General features: G+C 34.0%; 2 protein-coding genes and 1 non-coding gene across 4 annotated transcripts; 1 reads left to right on the top strand and 2 right to left on the bottom strand.

Annotated features, from left to right (window-relative positions):
* Nucleotides 1-5,681: 5,681 nt before the first annotated feature.
* On the top strand, nucleotides 5,682-11,727 carry LOC101246661 (putative serine/arginine-rich splicing factor). Of its 2 annotated transcripts, NR_158968.1 has the most exons (8): nucleotides 5,682-5,959; nucleotides 7,448-7,525; nucleotides 8,608-8,772; nucleotides 8,892-8,950; nucleotides 9,071-9,110; nucleotides 9,979-10,529; nucleotides 10,744-11,046; nucleotides 11,463-11,727. NR_158968.1 is itself a non-coding variant. In NM_001401772.1 (7 exons), exons 1-7 carry the CDS (start codon nucleotides 5,808-5,810, stop codon nucleotides 11,467-11,469), a joined length of 804 nt encoding a protein of 267 aa, NP_001388701.1. In that variant the 5' UTR covers nucleotides 5,682-5,807; the 3' UTR covers nucleotides 11,470-11,727. The 2 variants fall into 2 exon arrangements, 1 of the variants encoding a protein (NP_001388701.1); NM_001401772.1 differs by lacking the exon at nucleotides 9,979-10,529.
* A 1,271-nt stretch (nucleotides 11,728-12,998) lies between these two features.
* Nucleotides 12,999-13,082, bottom strand: TRNAY-GUA (transfer RNA tyrosine (anticodon GUA)). Its single transcript is given in 2 exon segments — nucleotides 12,999-13,034; nucleotides 13,046-13,082. It is a non-coding gene; the product is annotated as a tRNA-Tyr (tRNA).
* A 913-nt stretch (nucleotides 13,083-13,995) lies between these two features.
* Nucleotides 13,996-20,530, bottom strand: ABCC1 (ABC transporter C family member 1). The gene is made up of 10 exons (XM_004229442.5): nucleotides 18,216-20,530; nucleotides 17,623-17,943; nucleotides 17,320-17,406; nucleotides 16,497-17,135; nucleotides 16,245-16,409; nucleotides 15,518-15,812; nucleotides 15,183-15,397; nucleotides 14,736-15,041; nucleotides 14,350-14,653; nucleotides 13,996-14,233 (listed from the first exon to the last, which is right to left on the bottom strand). Exons 1-10 carry the CDS (start codon nucleotides 20,277-20,279, stop codon nucleotides 14,133-14,135), a joined length of 4,497 nt encoding a protein of 1,498 aa, XP_004229490.2. The 5' UTR covers nucleotides 20,280-20,530; the 3' UTR covers nucleotides 13,996-14,132.
* Between the last annotated feature and the right edge of the window lie 1,115 nt (nucleotides 20,531-21,645).

The raw sequence follows: 21,645 nt of genomic DNA, 5'->3' as shown, positions 1-21,645 counted from the left end.
AATGGATTAATTAAGGGAAAATTGTATATAATAGCAAACTAATAATCTAAATTAAATGTAATAGCTAGGGTTTGATTTAATTGTGCTCCATAGCGAACATTAGCTAAAATTTGCCAGCGTCTCTCTCCCAAAAATCTCGCTCGCCACTCTCCATTCTCGCTCGCCTCTCTCGCTTTATACACAGAAGTGTATAATCTGTTTTTGTTTTGTATAAAGCGAGAGAAAATTGTATATACACATGCAAAAATGTATATCTTAGTGTTATACACTTAATTATACAATTTACAAACATTTTACTTCAAATATTGCAGAGAAAAAGGCCAACGAATTATACAATTGCGAATTATATAATTGAAGTGAAATACAATTTTCTCTAGCTTTATACAACAGAAGTGTATATATTGTGTTTCTGTTTTTGTATAAAGCGAGAAAAACATATATTTTCTTGCTATACACTTATAATTATGCAATATACATACATTTTAATTCGATTCAACTGTATGCAAAACAAATTATACAATTGCAGCGAAATAGGCCAGCGAATTATACAATTTAGGCCAGCGAATAATACAATTGTATATGTATAGCAAATTATACAGTTTTATGTTTGCTATGGAGCGCAATTATGCAAAATTTGCTATAGCATACAAATATGAATTTTTTGTTTGTTATATGTGAAAGTTGCTCATTAATTAAACTAATCAAAATAATCCATTTACACAAACATTCAATTCCATATAACTAAAATTAAAAGAGAAATCGACAAATTCATATACACATAACATTTTTTACAAGCCAAATGATAGAGGTATGAAGATTAACACCTCAAAGATTTCTATGAACATTTACTAATTGTAACAACCCGTTTAGTCGTTTTGAGCAACAGACTGCAATTCTGGAAAAACTGGCAGAAGCGACGGACCCCACGACGGAACGTCATGGGCACGACGGACCGTCGCAGGGTCTCGTTTCAAAACACTTAGAAAATCTGAAATTGGGTGCTGAAATCGACTCTCTGAACTCTGTGACGGACACGCAGGACGGACCGTCATAGGCACGACGGACCGTCGTGATCCACCGTTTCAAAACACTTCAACTCTTGAGAATTTGGTACAGGGAACGACTCTCTGAACTTCGTGACGGAATGGCAGGACGGACCGTCACAGGCGTGACGGACCGTCATAGATTGTTCAGTGGAAATTGACTCTCTGACCCTTGCGACGACCTGCAGGACGGACCGTCGCAGGCACGACGGCCCGTCACAGGTTGCGCAAATCCCAGGCAGAGTCGGATTTCTGGTAAAGTTTTAAGGGACGTTTTTGGACTATTCTTTCCTTAATTATAGATTTCGTGGGGTTATATTAATAACTAAAATTCTTGAGGGGTTAAAAGAGGTAACCCTAAGTTAATTAGTGGGGTATTATTGCCATCTTTATTCTTAATTATATACTAATTAGGGTAAAAGAAAGAGGGTTTGAATAAGAAAATAGAAAGAACAAGAAGGGAGAGAGAGAAACGATCGAGAAGAAGAGGAAAACACCAAGCTTTGAGGATTAACTTGCTTGATTTCAATTCTTCGGTGGAGGTAGGTTATGGTTATTTCATGTTATTCGTAGTAAACTCTTAATAGCGAATGATATGTGTTAGTAGTATTGTAAACCTTCTATATGCTTAATTGTATGCTTGCATGAATGATGTGATTATGTAATTGTGAATAAATAAGCATGATGAAGCTATTGAATCCCAAATCTTGAAAAGAAACCCCAATCTACTTTGTTAATGATGATGCCTTGGTATAAAAGAAGGCTTGATGAACTAAAGTGGTGAGATTAACGGATCGGGTGCCACGTTCCGGTACCAGGATAGAATATGGATCAGGTGTCACGTTCCGACACCAGGATAGAATATGGATCGGGTGCCACGTTCCGGTACCAGGATAGAATATGGATCGGGTGTCACGTTCCGACACCAGGATAGAATATGGATCAGGTGCCACGTTCCGGTACCAGGATAAAATATGGATCGAGTGTCACGTTCTGACACCAGGATAGAATATGGATCGGGTGCCACGTTCCGGTACCAGGATAGAATATGGATCGGGTGTCACGTTCCGACACCAGGATAGAATATGGATCGGGTGCCACGTTCCGGTACCAGGATAGAATATGGATCGGGTGTCACGTTCCGACACCAGGATAGAATATGGATCGGGTGCCACGTTCCGGTACCAGGATAGAATGAGGATCGGAGTGTCACGTTCCGACACCAGGATAGTATATTGAGGAGCGAAGTGTCACGTACTGACACGAGGGGAATAAAGATAATGAATCTTGAAATATGTTAATATATCCAATCTAATGAACTAAATTCCCAAATGAGTATGATGAGGAGGTGTGAGTGCTCATTGATGTGCTTGGTGTTGTAACCAAGGGTTATGGTAACTGTAAATGCTGCATGCTAAGGATATTAGCTGATTTTATGATATTGCTTAATGCATACTGTTTTCTATTTTGAGTTGGCCGATGATATCTACTCAGTACCCGTGGTTTGTACTGACCCCTACTTTTATGTTTTTCTTCTTGTTATTTGTGGAGTGCAGCAAACGTGCCGTCATCTTCGACTCAACAGTAACTCAAGCCAGTCTTCGTCACATCGGATCTTCAGGGTGAGCTAACGCTTCTAGCTTGGACTGGATCTTCTCCTTCATGTCTTGATGCCTTGAACTTCCGGCATGGACTAGCTTCTTATGTATTTTTAGCTTCTTAGAAACTCTTAGAATTAGTAGTTTAAAGTAGATGTTCTTGTGATGATGACTTCCAGGTTTTGGGAATAATAGATGTTGAATATTGATAGTTATTGAATTGGTTTTTATTAATGAGTTTAAGTCTTCCGCATTACTTTCTGTTGCTATTACATTGAAATGTTAAGGTTTAGATTGGTTGGTTCGCTCACATAAGAGGGTAAGTGTGGGTGCCAGTCGCGGCCCGAATTTGGGTCGTGACACTAATCTATTCAAATCAAAATTCAAAGCACATTCAATTCAATGTATAAGTTATTCATCCACTCATCATCATTATAAATAGTTGATCTATAATATATGTCGTTTAATAAAATTAATGCATAAATTATAACATTTTTTTTTGTTTTACCCTTGTAAGTTATTAATTTTGATAATATAAATTTAACCAATATAGAAAAACAAAATGAATAATTTATGTTCATTGGTCAAATTAATTAATTAAAATAAATTAATTTAAATTCTTTAACCAAAGAGTTGACTTAAATTTTTTTAAATAAGAATAAAGTATTTAATTTACGTGAAATAAAAAACAATAACATATAAATAGAATAGAAGAATATTAAATCATTCAAATTTCAATCGAGACAATATTTCAAGATCAAAATTTTCAAATCCTTTAACCAAAGTTAATATACTTTATATTCTTAATAGGATGAACAAAAAAAGATTATATAAAATAGAAATTGTACATTTTGTTTTGCTACGGATAATTTTCCAGATGCCTCTTTCCTATCTCTGTCTTTTCAGCTTTCCAATGAGTTTTTCTTTGTTTATCTTTTACCGAAAATTATATAAATACGAACATTTTAATTTATTTATCACCATTATCTTTTATTAATTTATAAGTCTTTAAATTTTTTTATTTTTTCTTTTAAGTTAACTTCATTAATGTATTTTGCTTAACAAAATACATTAGATTAGTGTATTATGTATAAAATATTAGCCATTAATGTATTAAATTAGTGTATCATCTATTTTAGTTTATGTAATTTTTAATTAATAGTTTATTCGATCCTCTTTTTAATATATATCAGCACTTATATTATTGTATTAAATTCTTTTTAATTTTTGAAGAACTATTGTAATTATATACTTGTAAAGGAGAGCTTGTAATTTTACCTTAAAAGTATGTGATTCCTATTAAAAAAAAATTGTTAATACTTTTTGGAAATGGGCCAAGGCTCATTTCATTTCTTGTACATTTTGTTTTGCCATCTAATAATATAGTAACTTTTATATATAACAAATATAAAAATTATATTTGTATGTTATAGTTATAGGTTGTATAATTGCGCTCCATATCAAACATAACTATATATATATACAAAAGAAAACAGTTGTATAATTTCGCTATGCATATACAAAAGAAAGCAATTGTATAATTTGCTTTAGTATACATATACAAAAGATCAATTTTATAATTTGTGTCTGTTTAAAGCGAAAAAGAGAAAATTAAAAGAAAAGTAGGCAGGGAAGATGTATTTGTATAATCACATGTGTACAGGACGAAAATATATGCATTTGTATTGTATTTACAATTTTCTCTCGCTTTATACAAGCACAATGTATACATTTTGTTTGTATTAAGTGAGAGAAATGACTGAGCAAGCGAAATTTGGGAGACTGACGAGCGAGATCTAAGAGAGGAGAACGAAAATATATGCATATACACAATTTTCTCTCGTTTTATACAAACACAAATGTATAAAAATACATTTGTGTTTTTGTATAAAATGAGAGAGGCGATTGAGCAAGCTAAATCCGAGAGAGTGGCGAGCGAGACCTGGGAGAGGGGAACGAAAATATATGTATATATACAATTTTCTCTCGCTTTATGCATACACAAACACATTTTATACATTTGCACATTTGTATAAAGTGAGAGAGGCAATTGAGCAAGCGAGATCCAGAAGAGTGGCGAGCGAGATTTGGGAGAGAGGAGAGAGGGGAACGAAAATATATATATATACAATTTTCTTTCGCTTTATACAAACACAAACATATTTTATACATTTGCATTTTTGTATGAAGCGAGAGAGGCGATTGAGCAAGCGATAACTGGGGAGTGGCGAGCGAGATCTAGGAGAGGGGAACGAAAATATATGTATATATACAATTTTCTCTCGCTTTATTAAAACACAAACGCATTTTATACATTTGTGTTTTTATAAAAGCGAGAGAGGCGAGGGTAAAAACGAGAGTGGCGAGCAAGATTCACCAGGAGGGAGGTGAAATAACAATAGTTTGCTATGTGGTACAATTAAATCAAACTACAGTTATAACATTTAATTTTCATCTTTCAACTTGAATTTATCATAAAACTAACAAATTTCACAAAAATCAAGTCATTCTTTTGCCATTATAATTTTTAGATACGCTAAAAATATTATCGTGAACTTTTTCGATACTTAAAATTAGCATTATGCAAAATCTTTTAATTTGACTGTTGTTTTCATTTATCTTTCATGTAATTTGATGTTAAAAATTATATTAGTTGAAATATTTTTTTTCTCAATTGAATAGATTAGAAACGACGTTTGTTGGATATTTCACTTTTAATAATGTAGAACGAAACTCAAATGCAAGACATAATCACTTCAATATTAGATTGACTCAAAGATTTATTGATCTAAATACCATTTAACTTTGAAAAAGGTAAAGATAATTAAGCTCCAAATTCTTTTTGTTACTGAAAGATAAGACATTTGTTAATAGTCACGTGATGAACTACTCATATTTTTATAAAATTCCTTAGTTTTTTGACCATATTTAATGAAAAAATAAAAATTATTAACTTTCAAATTATCTAAAAATGTTTTTGGCCAAGAACTCTCGTAAGGACCTATTATATGCTTTACATGAAAGAAGGGGGCGTTTTGTGTATTAGTTCAAAAATAAAGGAAAAATTTATTTTTCTCTGAATCGGAGAGGTGAGCTAGGGTTTTCAATTCCAAGTAAATTAAACGAGGGTTTTGGATTTTCTCTTCACAGAGAGAGGACGAGGGTAATGGGAAGGTACAGAAGCCGTAGTCGGAGCCTTAGCAGAAGTTACAGTCCCGTGAGACGTAAACGCCACGATGAACCACGTGACCGGCGCCGAGAACGTCGCTCTCCGGGACCTTCTGGCCTTCTCGTTCGTAATATCCCCCTTAGCGCCAGGTATGAATCCTCTTCCCCATTTTACCTGGTCCAGATACTACCCCACCCCCAAACATTAACATAAATTATGGCAATTCTCTTTCTCATTTGTTGTTGTTGTTGTTGTGAACTCATATGCAAGTCACAGTTTCCCTATCTCAGTGATTGAAATGCTTAACATGCCTTTGTCTGAAGTAAATGGCTTATTAGGCGTTTAAGGGAGTTTTCAAGTGTTATGCCTTTTGTGCTTTTCAGGTTATTATTTCTCTAGGTATGTTGGTTAACAATGAGTCTCTTTCATACAGGCCTTTAATAGCTCATGCATTTGTCAACCAAAATTTGATTTTTGAGTTATTTCAGTCCTCATACTAATCCTTCTTTGTATATATTATAATGATTTTGATTATGAGAGCTCGGTTCGATAGAGAAAACTTCAGATCAAAGTTATCTATTGAAATAATAATGTAACAAATAAATTGGAGTTCTTGAAAGTTTTATTGAATGGATAGAATGGTGTTAAATATTTTGGGACATCTCAAAATCGAAAGAGCTTTGCATCCTTCAACTTGAGCTCCTCTCAAACCATAAAAGTTCTCCTGAACTTATCTCAACAACATCACTCTGATTTGAATTATATTATCCATCAAATACATTTTTTATTCTCATAGTAAATTAGGGAATAACTTCGTCAAAATAATTGGATCGATTGGCAAATTAGCACTCTTCCAACACTTACTATGCTATATTGGATCTAAAGAACAACATATCAATGACCTGTTTAAGTTCATCTTTTTGACTTGAATTTGCAAAAGATAATTATGAATTGATTGATTAATCAATCAACTCAGTGTCGGACAAAAAAAAATATTATGTAAGAACCAGTGTTTTCAAAAACGTTTTTGGGCGAGTCTTGGGGCGGGGCGTACCAAAAATGCTCTGGGGTGTAAATTAAAACATATATCCAAGCGTAAGTCCTGGACATAAAAATTTAAGTCTTGGGCGTAAAAGCTAATTCCTCAACATCACAATTAAAAGCTAATGTTGAGGAATAAGCTATCTTATCTCCATACATTTATACACATGGGCTATAAAGTTACTTATTTGTCAGATGGCTATAGACCTTTTGTAATTATAGAATATGAAAAAAGAAATGAAATTGCATATTTTTTATAGTGGTTTCTGCTTATCAGTGAACTTGGGTTAATAAAAGATTGCACACCCAATTTTTCTTTAGGTTGGGTAGAGTAGTTTTCATTTCTATTTCATTAACGGCTTGCTCTCTCTCCCTCTCTCATCAAATTTTGCTATTTTCTTTTAATAACCGTGGTCTCTGAGGTAGCTTTCGTGCATCGACTAATTCCACAAGATATCTGCTACATCCCACTAGCAACAGATACTTAGTAACTCTATTTACCAAGGGTGGACAGAGAAAGAATCACCTAGTTTTCTTCTGTATCTGTTGGGATTTGAACCTGATACAAAGTTAATCATTTTGTACTTTTTCTGCAGGCCAGAAGATCTTAGGGTCCCCTTTGAACGCTATGGTCCCATAAGAGATGTTTATCTTCCCAAGAATTATCACACTGGGTATGCCATTACCTTGATAGATGGATTCTCATTTTGTACTATATTTAGCAAGTAATGAATCTGTTTCCTCTATGTCCCGTTATCTGTTGATATCACCATGATCAATAACATCACAATTAAGCCTTGATACCTAGCTAGTTAGTGTTGGCAGTATGAATCTTCATTATCTTACTATCCTTTTCGTCTCGTATAGACCAGTGTCGTCAAAAGCAAACAGTGCAAAAAGCTCTGAGTGTTTGGGGCTTGTAGCACAAATCGCTAATAAAATGTGAGTTTTAATGGAAAAAGGCGCAAAGGGTAAACAATACAAAATATATATGTTTAGTTTAAGACTAATAGCTAGAAGCATGAATGATAATTATATGGTCAAAAAAGCTGAAAATATTTATCACAATAAAGTGAAATGTCCATTGTTTAGTGTCACCTTTTCAAAGAAGCTCAGTGGCAAAGAAAAGTATGTCTTGGAACCTTGATGAATAAAGTGAAACGGACATTAAGCGACGCGACGGGCTCAACACTTTTAAATTCACCTTTGAAAACACTGGTATATATGTCTCATTCAAATATCAATAAATGAATGTTGTCTACACCTTTTATTTACATACAGATTTTGCACCACAACTTCAGAGTCCCTAACAAATATTTGACTAGGTGAGTTTATCAACAAGTTTAAGCTTTAATCTCGACTACTTAAAATCACTTATTTGTAATATTCTCTTCGTGTGTGCTCTAGAATATACATTTTTTGGAGACAATTTAATGCCATATTTTCAAGTCTACCTCGTTCTCTTTTACATCTTAGAGATTTACGACATATCTGGCCAAATCATTGCAAGCAGCTTTCCCTCACTTTCATAAATTGATAAGCTTTACATTAACAGTCAGCATATTGCAACCCTCCTTCTTGACTGAGTCTAAACCAGGCAACTTGCAATGTGAGCTCATCATGATATTTTTAGAACAAATAGAAAAGCTCACTTTGATTTTTTAGGAGCAAAAAAGAACTCACAATTTTCTTTTGAGAAGATGAAGAGAAGCTCACTATGATATTGTCTATTTCTTTTTTCTAATCTTATACGTAGGGAACCACGAGGATTTGGCTTTGTGAAGTTCCGTTATGCCGAAGATGCAGCTGAAGCAAAAGCACACTTGAACAATACAGTTATTGGTGGACGTGATATTAGGATTGTTTTTGCTGAGGATAATCGAAAGACCCCTCGAGAAATGCGCAAGGTCTTAAGCACAAGGTGCATATATGTGGTTTGCTTCAAGTTGCAACCATGTTGATTATCAATCTCTTTTCCAGCTCAAGTGTTATTCACCCACTTCACTGAATCTAAGTCTACTACTTTTCCTGTTTAACTAGTGGACCTAGTGCTCGAGGCAGCTACTGGAGACACAGTTCACCAAGTCGTAGATATCACTGTCAGTTAGAATTTCAACTCACACTTCTTTATAATAGTTGTTTAGTTTCTTAAGAACAAGTGTTAGAGTCAAAAGTTTTTTTTTCCTCTAAAGATTAATGGTTTAGAATTTCTATGGCAGCTTACTCGCGCTCGGCTTCTCCAGCAAGACGTGACTCAAGGTCTGTGTTTCATAACAGAAATTTTGCTTGTTGTTCTAGTATTATTTACTTGTATTGAAAGTAAGGACTGTAACTGATTCTAATGGGACAAAATTTAAGAAGAATATCTATTGGAATGTAAGAAATGTGAAGCCTGTAGTCGTATCAGCAACAAATTTGTTGCCCTACTATGCATAAGTTCAACTATCAAGACAAAATTAGTCCCTTTTCCTACATTTAGATAAATATTTTTCTGAAGAGAGACTTAGCACATTGATCTGCTTGCGTCTCTTGCTGTATTATGGTGCATGCCCTTAGTCAAAACTTCTTTTTTATAAATTGCAGTTGTATGCCTTGTATATTTAAGATGCTCTGTAATTGGGTGCTATTTATCTCTTTTTCTTTCTGTTATTTTGTAATGCTAATATACTTTTATACATTTTAACCTTTCTTTTGGTACATATAGTTCCTAAGTTGGGAGTTAGTAGAAAGGAGAGATAATTGACATTGGTGGATCTTCCCCAATTTTGTACCATTTCCAAAAACTCAGTTGGTATCTGATGGTTTTATGCTTGTTCTTCCTCTTTGGCGGTTCGGAACGTAGGAGAGTGAAGTAGGATGGTTTATTTGGTGAAGTGGTGGTAGCATCACTATATCCACTTGATTTTAGGAATTGATCTTTTCTTTAGTTATTTGTCTGTTATCTTGTGTACTTTGAATGCCGAGGCTTTCTCAGTCCCTTTGGCTGGAAGCTTTTTAGGCTCGTTGGCTTTCTAATTTGTTGAATACTCACACTATTATCTTGAGATTGTGTCAAATTTCTAGCAGGCATAATTCATCTATCCTGTAGATTTTTGAATGACATCTGCTGGTGGCTTTATTAATGCAGATGCTAAATTGAGAAAGAGACTTAAAGAATTCTGGACTAATAAAGACAATTGAGAAAAGGGACCATATCACCATAAAGTCAAAGACTCTTGCTCATGAAATGTGATGAATCTCCAGAAGTTCCAAATCACCATCATCAAAGTTCATGTGATTTTCCTTTTGTGGATTTTTTTCTAGTAAGGGATGAGCTTTCTACTGTACCATGGAGAACCAATTGAAGTGGTCTGGACATATTACAATCACAAAAGGCCTTCATTTGCTTATCTTAAAATTCATGTTTAATTTCTAAACAATGCACAATGTCCAGTTAGGGAGATAATTTAGAGCTTATAGTTGGCAAAAGAAATCATCTTCAAAGTGGCAATAATTTTCGAAGCTTTTAGTCATTGACATTTGGTGAGAATGCTTGAGGAAAGATATCTCGAGATTTTTAAAGTTGGGCAAAGGAGAGCTTTGAAGTGATCAGATGCTGAAGAACTGTATCATATAGTGTGCTTAAACAGTGTCTGGATTAAACTGTAGTTTTTTCCAGACAATGAAATGAGGATACAGGTAAAGGTTTTGGTTTAGTAGATAAGATATTGAATGAATCTACCTTTGTGGTTTTGTTAAATGTCAACTTTATTTTGTGAGTTGGTATAGCAGTCATTTGATGACCAGAGCTAGTTTCTACTTGTTTGCACTGCTTTCAGCAGCAATATCTATTGCAAAAACTACATTGCATTGCACTTTTTATTAAGTGGCTTAATTACACTATTGTTCACAGGGACAGGGATCATGAGAAGAATCATGATGATGATTACTACTCGCCAAGGAGATCCAGGTCACAGTCTCGGTCTATTTCTCCAAGGGATGACAGAAATTGTAGGTCTAAAGGAAGATCTTCAAGACAATCAAGACCAATGTCAAGGTCAAATTCTCCATGCATTCAGAAAAAAGGCAGGTTCATCAGCATGACTCCAAGAGATAATAGTCAGATTGCTCATGATGTGGACTCCACCCCAAGGAGGCTCAAGAGTCCTGGAAGAAATGGAGGTAGTTCAGCCAGATCTCCGTCTAGGTCCTACAGGTTTGTGAAGATGTCAATTTTGTGAAGTTTGAATAGGAATTTTTGAAATCAACTCTGTCGATTGAAATCATGTCTTTTCGATATTTCTGTACTCTGTTACATTTTTTCCTCCTTCATATTCACATACACCTATCCTTTTAGTGGATCCCGAGGAACATCGTGGAAACACCACGATGCTCTGCATCGAATCCCACCCTTTTGATGTAGATAGTTGGTGGTTGAGCTGTTGCCTTGACTTGACATTTAATTTTTCGAGTCATTATGTTCTCTTGGATTTGATTGGAAAAGTTGCATACTACTGCTGGTGACGAGCTTTGTCGTATAGTATTTGTGATATGCTACTAACCTGGTTCTATTGGTGATCTCCCCTTGATTAATTTGACTAAATTGTTCTTTTTTACCATCCCTCCTTGCAGTCGTTGACGGTTTGCTCATTGTTATCACCATCTGCTGATCTTTTTTGGAGGTCTTGGGAATATCTTGGTCTAGATGATTGGACACATGCAAACTATAATAGATTGTTACATCTGTTATATTTATGTTTTGTTTCTTTTTGTCCATCATGTCACTCTAGACCTATGGACTATTGTAATATATAGCTGAGTCGTGGGTTGAATTTGGTTATTTCTGTTTATGTGCTACTTGTTCTCTATATATGAAGTTACAATGGACTTAAAGCAATGTTGCTACTTGTCCTCTTTTCTCATGTAACTATCCTTGTGCCTCTGATATCTGTGTAGTTTTTGCTCAAATCTTTTAGTTTATATAAATGAATTTTGGAATCCATTCTAAAGTCATTAACAACTCTTTAAAGGTTGTAAGATGGGTGAATCACTAGATGATCGTTTTCCTTTTGATAAGAAACTTATTTTTAAAAGGAAGTCACAGAAGAATAGTACTCCCGACCTAGTTTGATTTGGCACGACATTTAAGAAAATAAAGAAATTTTTGAATCTTCTGGTTCTAAATTAAAATTATGTCAAATATACAAAAATGTTTTTTAATCATGTAACTTAAACCTGTCATGTGGAGGATTGAAATTAAAATTTTATTAAAAAAAAGTGTGTTTTTTTTAAACAGGCTTAGGAGGAAAGTAGATTTTTTTTTTTTTTGTAATAGAGAGAATAATCGTTTTTCAAGTATCAATTTTAGCAAACAATCAAGGACTAACTATGTTTAGAAATAAACTTTCTCTATTTTAAAATAAGTTCTATTTTAACAAAAAGTACTATTCCAAGACAAACATCGCCTCAGAATTTGAAGACAAAAAATAATGTTTTTTCAACTATATTTTCAGACTCAATTTTCAAATAAAAGTTTTTATTGATTCTTACGAAGAAGTGTTATTTTATTGAGATAACACATAGTTTGGACCGGAGAAAATATGTTAAGGTTCAAAAATATATTCATATGATTATTTTTTGTGATACTATAAATCTAACTTAGTTATAATGAATTATTTTTTACTTTTCTTTTCGATTTTAATATGAGATTCATCTAAAATATCATTTTCATTTTTTTAAAAAAAAGAAATTATTAGTCCAGAATTTGTTAGTCCTTTTATTTCAACCTTGGACAGATGCATTTATAGTTACAATATTTTGTTTGCGCATCGAACTCTCATAGTAGGTTTAATAACTTCAAAAGTAATAATGGGTTAATGCTAATAAAAAAATTAAAACTTAAACCCATAAAATTAAAATCTTACGTTAAGTGTTTGATCTTGACCTCAATGAACATCAACATCAAACTATTATCTTACGAAGTAATAAACTCCAATTAATTTTTGCGCGAAACAATAACTCATCTATTTGACACATCTTGATGCGACAGTCACAATTACCATTATTAAATTAATGATGGGTAAAATTAGATGACCAATAAAAATATTTATAGATAAAAATTTTATTTTTACACAAAAAAAGGCAAATCAAATTTTTTTACAAAAAAATTCCGACCTGCCGGATTCGAACCAGCGACCTAAAGATTACAGCACCAACTACAGTCTTCCGCTCTACCAACTGAGCTAAGGTCGGATTGTTAAATTCAATGGTCGATAATATAAATATATTCGCAAAACACATTGGTCTTTTCCCATTTTATGTGACACTTTCGGACTTCGAGATCCAAAATCCAAACAAGTTTATCCTTGATCGTAACTTTTTTTATATATATTTTAGACATTTTGAGTTATCAATTATTCTAAATTATAATACTTTTACTCAGTTTACAAATATATAAATTTCATTTTAAAAAAATTAAAAGTTTCATGCGTAAATTTCCGATCAAACTTGAATTGTTTGACTCTCGAAACAAATGAAAAGAGTCACATAAATTGAGACGATTTTCTTTAATCATCCATTTCCACGCTTGCTTGACGCATGAAAATACACTTATTTTGTCCATCTCAGTTGTTAAGTTGCAAGGTGTACTGATCAATAGACAAAAGGTTTATAATGTCCATTTGTCGCACTTTAATTCGACAAGAAATTTAGGATTTAAAACTGTTAGTATTAAATAAATTAAATATGTTTATGTAACTATAAATCATTTCATTTAGCTATTGATCATTTCATTAAAGATAAATTGATATTTTAGAGTTACATGATTACTCCCTCTAGTTCATATGAAATGAATTATTAGGATACGATATAGCTCTTAAATATAATTAAGCAAGATATGATTTACAGATTTCTTTCCATATTACCCTTTTGATTATTTCCAAATCAATTTCTTGAAAACCTTGGGAAAAAAAAAACGATTTGTTATGTGTATAAGGTAAAGAACACGCTATCGAGATTCGATGATACTTGCAAGATACACATGATTTTATCTTATTCATACTATACTTGTTGCACACATATTTTATGTTAGCGGAGTATGTTAAGAGTTTGATTTGGAGACACCATTAAGCTCAGATCCCCCTTTACAGTAACAAATAACACATACTTAGAGAAAAATATCATGTTGCATGATCACTCATCTAAAAGCTATTCGACTACAAAATTCGGATTTAAAAAGGAATGTTGACAAAGGAAATATCATGTCACTTATTGTTAATTGGACTCGTAGGTAAAATTTTTTATTCATACACCTGTTGATCTGTTGGAGTACTCTTGAACCAACGATGCAAACAGCGATGGCCTTTCGAGCAATGTACTTGGTCTCTCATATTCCTTTGCCCATCCTATAGAAAAACCACAACACAGAGATCAAAATCTCGAAAAATGGCAAAAAATCTGGAAGTGTCAAATGTAACAAAATGTTCTGCTATGTTCAGTTTCAGTCCTTCGAAAGACTTACCATCATCTACAACGAGAACACGATCACAGTCTATCACGGTTGGTATTCGGTGAGCAATAGTGATAATAGTGCAGTTTGCAAAGTCCTCGCGGATAATCCCCTGGATGACAGCATCAGTTTGAGAATCAACAGAAGCTGTTGCTTCATCCATGAAGAGAATTTTACTATTCTTGAGCATGACTCTCCCTAAGCAAAGGAGCTGCCTTTGTCCAACACTCCAGTTGTCACCACTTTCTACCACTGGGGAATCAAGTTTCTCCGGCTTTGCTGCTACCACATCTTTTAATTGGCACCGTTCAAGACTCTAATAGATACAAAAAGGAGTTTTAAAAAAAGGCGGAAATTCTAAAAGATATGATATCATTAGATGAAAATTCTTTACGTACTCTCCATATTTCATCGTCTGAATACTGTTCTAGCGGATCGATGTTGCTTCTAACCGTCCCTTGAAATAGAATTGGTTCTTGAGGGATGATACCAAAGCGTGATCTAAGATCGTGAAGTCCTAGCTTGCAAATGTCAACACCATCAATTATGATGGTTCCGGCTGAAGGTTCCACCAGCCTAAAGAAAACTTGTATTAGAGTGGACTTCCCACTTCCAGTCCGGCCAACAATGCCAATTTTATCTCCTCCGTTAATTTTAAGAGAGATTCCTTTCAGAACCAGTGGTGTATTAAACCTGTACCGAACCTGCAAGGAAGATGCATATAGTTTTATTTGAAGTATCCAGAGGCAGGAGAGACATAAAGGGTGAATAGGGTCTACGACAAGACAGAGAAGCTCGAAAATGATTCATGAACTAAAAAACTTAGGTAGTCATGCTAATATCACCTGCAAGTTATTGATCTCAATATCGCCACGATATGGCCAATCTGCAGATGGAAGACAATTTGCTATCCTCCATGAAGCTTCTGATGGTATTCTTATGAACTGCTTTATCCTTTCAACTGAAACCATTCTGTTCTCAACCATACAGCTCATGTATACAGCCCAAAAGAGTACACCATTTAGAGGCAGTCCATATGATAGTGCCAAGCCAACATATTCTGATGATGGATAAAATGATTCAATCAATTAGCATTAGAGTAATTTATGATCAATGAATTATAATTCCACATTATTTCATTGTCAATGAAGTCGAACCAAAGATGATTTAAGAATTTCACCTGGTGGGATAACAAAGCTTGGCAGCAAGACCATGAAAACAGTGGCAACGCAGGTCAAAATACTACCAATAAACTCTAGGCGAAGACCTAGCCACTCATTTGATGCATTGCTGTGGAAATCCATCCGCAGATTAGCATTGACTCTGTCAACATTTCCTTGGAAGAAGTTATCTTCCTTCCCGAAGCAGCGTACAGTCATGATACCTGATACAGTTTCAGAGAAGTGATGGAGGATTGGAGCTTTGGTGATTGAACCAAGTCTAGTTAATTCACGCGAGGATGCAATGTAGTATCTCTGTACGCCAGATGAAAAAAAAAGGAAAAGGAAATTAGTACATATGCAATAGTAGGAATCTACTGTCTTAACTGCAATTATATCTGAATGACTTGATCTTCTTTTATGTTTCATTTGCTATACCACCAGAAATTAGAAATTGCTGTCTGGTAGGCCTTCCAATGATCAGTGTAGCTTGATGTACTCGTGTAATATTTTACCTCTGAGGTTATTATATCATGTATATTTGAGCTACATCTAGCATAAACATATAATACTATTGGTGATGCAGCATATCCCGGTGGCAGTTAAAAGAAAGTAGCTAAGACATTCAATGCAAACTTTGTCAAGTGTAGCTAACTATAGAACGAACAATGACGAAATGAGGTTAAGGAAGATGAAATTATCCAATAGTAACAGAAAAAATGGCACTCCAATCAGAAGTTATCTTACCCGGTACCAGAAATTCAGCCAGATTAAGGGTACTATCAGGAAGATAGTTGGCCAAGCACTCTGGAATGTTATAAACAGCATGCCAATTACTGTAAAGTACATCAGAAGCACTATACTTAGAAACAATGGAATCATAAAGTCAACATATGCCTGATCAGTTGATACCTGAAAAAACAAAATCATCCATTAGATAAGTGAAGCAAGATTCTACACTTGTCATAAATCAGAATCGGGTGAAGGAAGATACTGTACTCGACTTAATATTCTTCCTGATGGAGTAGTGTCAAAGAATGACATCGGAGCATGCAATATGCTATTGATAATTTGATCGAACAAGCTTTGAGCTGTTCTGAGACCCAAATATGCGACAAGATATGATCTGCCAATCACAAAAATGCAACAAATGCCAGCTATGATTGAGTAAACATCTATAAATAGAGTAGGATTCCATGCATGGTTCTTTGAGGTCTCATATGCCAGCCAATAGTCACTCGCCATAGTGGCCGCTTGCCAAAATAAAGAAATTATTACTACAGCTACTACTCCCCACCATCCAAAAGCCTCAGTGAAGTACTGCTTGTAGACATCAAAATTGACATGACCAGTTTCTCTTTCTTCGTCTTTGATAAGCTTGGAACTACCCTTTGGTTGTTGGTCTAAAGAACTGCTTCCACCATTGGCTACCAATTGAGATTTCTGGGGAGACTTTGGGGTTAGTGGATGAGGTGATTTTGGTGATGATTGCGGGAGGCATTCACCAGAAGCTTCAGTGCTACTTTCCACGAGCTCCATTGAGTTCTCATGTGCAGCAACAAGATCACCAAAATCCATACCCGATTTTAAAAGCTCATCATATTTCCCAGACTGCACAATCTGACCATCTCTCATCACCTGTTGAAATAGAAAATAATGAGGTTTGATATTTCAAAATTCGAATGCAACTTCTTCATAAAAAAAATAGAAATGACAATCATCATCTTTTGTAAAAGATGCATATGTATAATAGAAATCTTTCTATTGTAGTGATAATTTGTTCATCATACTCTTACTATATAAACGTCAATGTGGTGCTTACCAATATAAGATCTGCATTGTGAAGGAAGTCAACTTGGTGAGTGACAAGAACAACAGTCTTATCCTTCAAAGCTCCCCTTACACATTCCTGCACAGAATCATATCAGTTACATAACATATTTTTCCTCATTCAAAGATTTTACTATGCAAGTAAAACAACAGTTTGCTGATACAATCATTTTCCTATTTCCTTTTTCTTAGATACATGACTTAACCCTCAAAAGCTGTAACATGAGCAGACTACATGTAACAACTTATTGCAAATTTTTTACAAAAAAGAAGCGATATATTCAATTGGAGTGACCTTAAATATTTCTGATCCAGTTTGAGCATCAACAGCGCTAAATATATCATCTAGAAGATAGATATCACGATCCTGATATACTGCTCTTGCGAGTTGTATCCTCTGCTTCTGACCTCCGCTGAGGTTGATTCCTCGTTCTCCTATCTCAGTTTGGTCTCCATGTTCCAGAATTTCCAAGTCCTTCTCCAACGAACAAACCCGTAATACATCTTTGTATCTTTTGTTGTTCATTGGTGAACCAAACAAGATGTTCTCTTGGATAGTAGAGTTTTGTATCCATGAGGTTTGGGCAACATAAGCAGTGCTTCCACAGACTCTTACCTGTATTGTAAGACAAGTGTTAGAAGCTACAACAAACTGGTAGTAACAATTCAGCACTCGGATATATTTCAATGGATGACAACATATAAGGAAACTATCTAGCCAGTCTTAACGCGCCCAAACTCAATTTGTTTGCTTGCTGCAGAATCATTATGAAGTTACCAGTGCAAAAGAGATTGATAAAACAAAATTGGAAATGCTTTAGAAAATTACAAAAGCAAAATCACCAACATTAACATGGTAAGTATTAAAAAAAAAGAACGTGATTTTACCTCTCCCGATATTTTGTGAAGTTCACCAAGCATTGATGCCAACAAAGAAGACTTTCCTGATCCAACCATTCCAACAATTGCAGCAAGTTCCCCCTTTCGAACTTGAAGATTTATGTCTTTCAGAACAATTTGATCACCATCATCTTCCCATGAAAAAATCCCATCTTTAACCTCCACTGCAATACTGCCATTACAGCCTTGTTGTCTTTCGACAACATCAGAATCCAATTCACGGCTTGTCATATATCCATCTAACCTACCTAGAGATACCATGGCTTGTGAAATTGTCATAAGGGACTGAGGGAAGGTTCTGATAGGATCCTGTAAAATTCTGAAAACTGTTGTTGCTGTGAATACAGTAGCAGCATCTAAAGGATTTTTGAAAAAGATTGCAGCTCCAAACGTAAACGCTGATATGACCTGCGACATACTCCACAGTAGCGATAAGTTGCAAGAAAGCAAGTATATGAACTTACTAAGCCATTTGAATTCCTGATTACGTAAAGATAGAATTTTTTCTTTGAAGTGTTCTTCCCATGCCTGAAACTTAATGACACGCATGTTCCCTAACAGTTCATTTATTGCCTTCATCCTTAAATCACGCTTTATCGTCAAGTGGTATTGGTACTGATTGCTTTTGCTCGACATCCATAGTGTACCGATCAAAGTTGCAATTATTAAAATAAGTGCAGCGAACATCGAAACACCCAAGTAATAGTACATGAGGAGTAATGAAGCTGCAATTTGTAATGGCATCATCCATAAAGAATGCAGCTGTAACATCATGTCCGATAGCTGTTGTGAATCAACCGCCATATAATTCACTATTTGTCCTACACCATGAGCTTGTCTAGATGAACAAGTCAATCTCAGCCCTTTCTTGTATACAGTAGTGATAATGGATGATCGAATCTTCATTCCGAGTAACTCAGATAGGAAACTGAAGTGATGTGAACTAAGAACTTCGAGTACTTTTGAAATCAATAGAATCAACACTAGATAATACCCCTCATAAGGATTTGATCTATCCCCAGAAGTAAACTTAATGAAACTTTGAATAAGAACTGGTCCAACATACATAACAACCAACTGCACTATTGCGAGTAAACTAATTATAACAAGATCTTTCCAGAAACAGCGGATCAATGTCGTTAGTACAGGATACTTCACATTTTCACCTGACTTAGGCCAATTCTTTTCGAAAAATTCCTCCATTTTTTCCGCTCGAAAATTAGGTGGGAGCGAAGGCACTTCATCCAACTTCAAAGGGGATTTGTATCCTTTACTAAGGATTGGATTCATCCAATTCCACACTGCTTTAGAAAACAGCGAAGCTGTTCCATATCCACTCACATTAGAATCCATTGAAATTAATTCATCGTCGTTTCCCACTTCACAAATCCCAGAGGATCCTCTTATCGAAACAACAACAAGATACACATACAAAGGAATACTAACCAACACAACTATGTCATCCATTCTCAAAACCACCAAATCGTTTCCAGTAAAAAAAAGACGAACAATAGCAGTAACAGCAAATAGAAACACTATCACACAACTCATCCCCCAATACACTCGAAGTGCGATGGGATGAGAAACAGCAACAAATCTCTTCTCGTGAACAATGAGAATTAAAATAGCAAGATAAGTTACAGCATGAATCAATCTGAAACAAGCCTCTGCCATTTCCCATCCTGATTGAACACCCTTAGTAAAGGCTAAAATGGATAGAACACTATAACTTATAGCTAAAACAGCTACAACAAACAAAGATCCATAGAACCAAAAACTAACCCTATATTTAGGCCTTTCATCACCTAAAAGAGGTTTATCAAGAGAATTTTCATTCTTGATAAATCTTGAATACAGCTTTTTAACCCCTAATAAGAGTACTACAAACAAGAAAAACAGATCAACAGAAGATAACAGAATCCTCTGAGGACATGGTGAAAGAAAAATGAACTTCAACCAAGTTAAGACAAGAGAGAAAAAAGATGAATTATCTAAAGATTGGATTGAAGAAACAGAACAATCAAGAGATGTGAGCCAAGAATTAGCCACCATGACTAAAATTTTAGCTCACAATTCGGATGAACAAAACACAAATAAAAGATAAGTAGACTAATTTTCTCTCATTCACGCACACACGAACTTGGCATGAAGAGACAACTCATAAAAGTTTTTCTTTTTTTTTTGTATAAAGAAAGAAACTAAGGAGTATTTGGTTTGGTATCTTCAAGATTCTTTATATATATATCATAAATAGTTAGGCGCTCATTATATCAATATTTCATATGTATCCACATGCAAATATCAATTTTTTCTCTTTTCTATCGTTTTTATTTATATAATATTATTTTATTATCGAATGTAATAAAGAAAATTAAAATATAGTTTTTTCTATCGATACAAAAAAAAAAGGATTAGTTTTTTTTATCTAATCACTTATCACCTCTCGTGAAATCACAATTTTTTTAGATCGCGTATAGTAAGATTTATTTGGGCGTGAGACTTTCAATAAAGAAAAATTTTATATTCAAAATTTGAATTTAAAATTTTTAGCGGTTGAAAAGTTCGTTCAGATTGACTTAACACAATAACTTTTAAATCAAAAATAAAAAGTTAAATTAAAATGACTTTTAAATATAAAAAAAAGAAGTAAAAAGAGATCTACTTTTAATTTCTAACTTATTTTAAGTTATTTTTTATATTGTCAAACACGTTCTAACTTATTTTAAACCATTTTTAACTTATTTTGAATTACATTTTATATTTATAAAACGCTTTTAAAAATTAATAAATTTAATTGATTTTTAAATCAATTCAAACGGCCTCTTAAAATCACAAAGTTAAAGTATTAGCATCTTTTAAGGGTTGGGAGATTGATTAGTGGTGCTAAAATTAAAAGCATAAAAACAATTGTAAAACAGACAAACTAAGGTACTTTTTTTACTATAGAAGACGGTTGATTATTATTATATTATACTATATGGTAAGTAATATATAATAATAATCAAGGGTACCATAAATTCACGCAGTGGGCATTAATTAGTCTGCATCGATTGTCTCATATTTTTAGCCCTTCTAGATGATATAAGTAGGTGAATCTAGGGTTTCGATACTGATATTTAGTTTAAATATAAGTTTTATGATAAATTTAAAATAAAAATAACAAAATAGCTAGTATTCATTCGAGTTCCACAGGTGCTTTTTTAAGTTTTTACCAATAGCACATTAATATTTTTTTAATCTTTATAAATGCATTACTAATTAAATTTTAACTTTTATCATTTTATCGAAATATATATGTACTTATGATTTTTTTCGATGTTAATAACGAATACACTAGAATGGATCCGCCACTCGATCGAAGTAAGTATTGTTTTAACCGCATTGGAAAAATGAATATATTACTGGCTATATGATTTGT

Source organism: Solanum lycopersicum, chromosome 1, assembly GCF_036512215.1.
Source record: "Solanum lycopersicum chromosome 1, SLM_r2.1".
In the NCBI taxonomy this organism is placed as follows: Eukaryota; Viridiplantae; Streptophyta; class Magnoliopsida; order Solanales; family Solanaceae; genus Solanum; species Solanum lycopersicum.
This window is presented reverse-complemented; position numbering and strand designations above follow the sequence as displayed.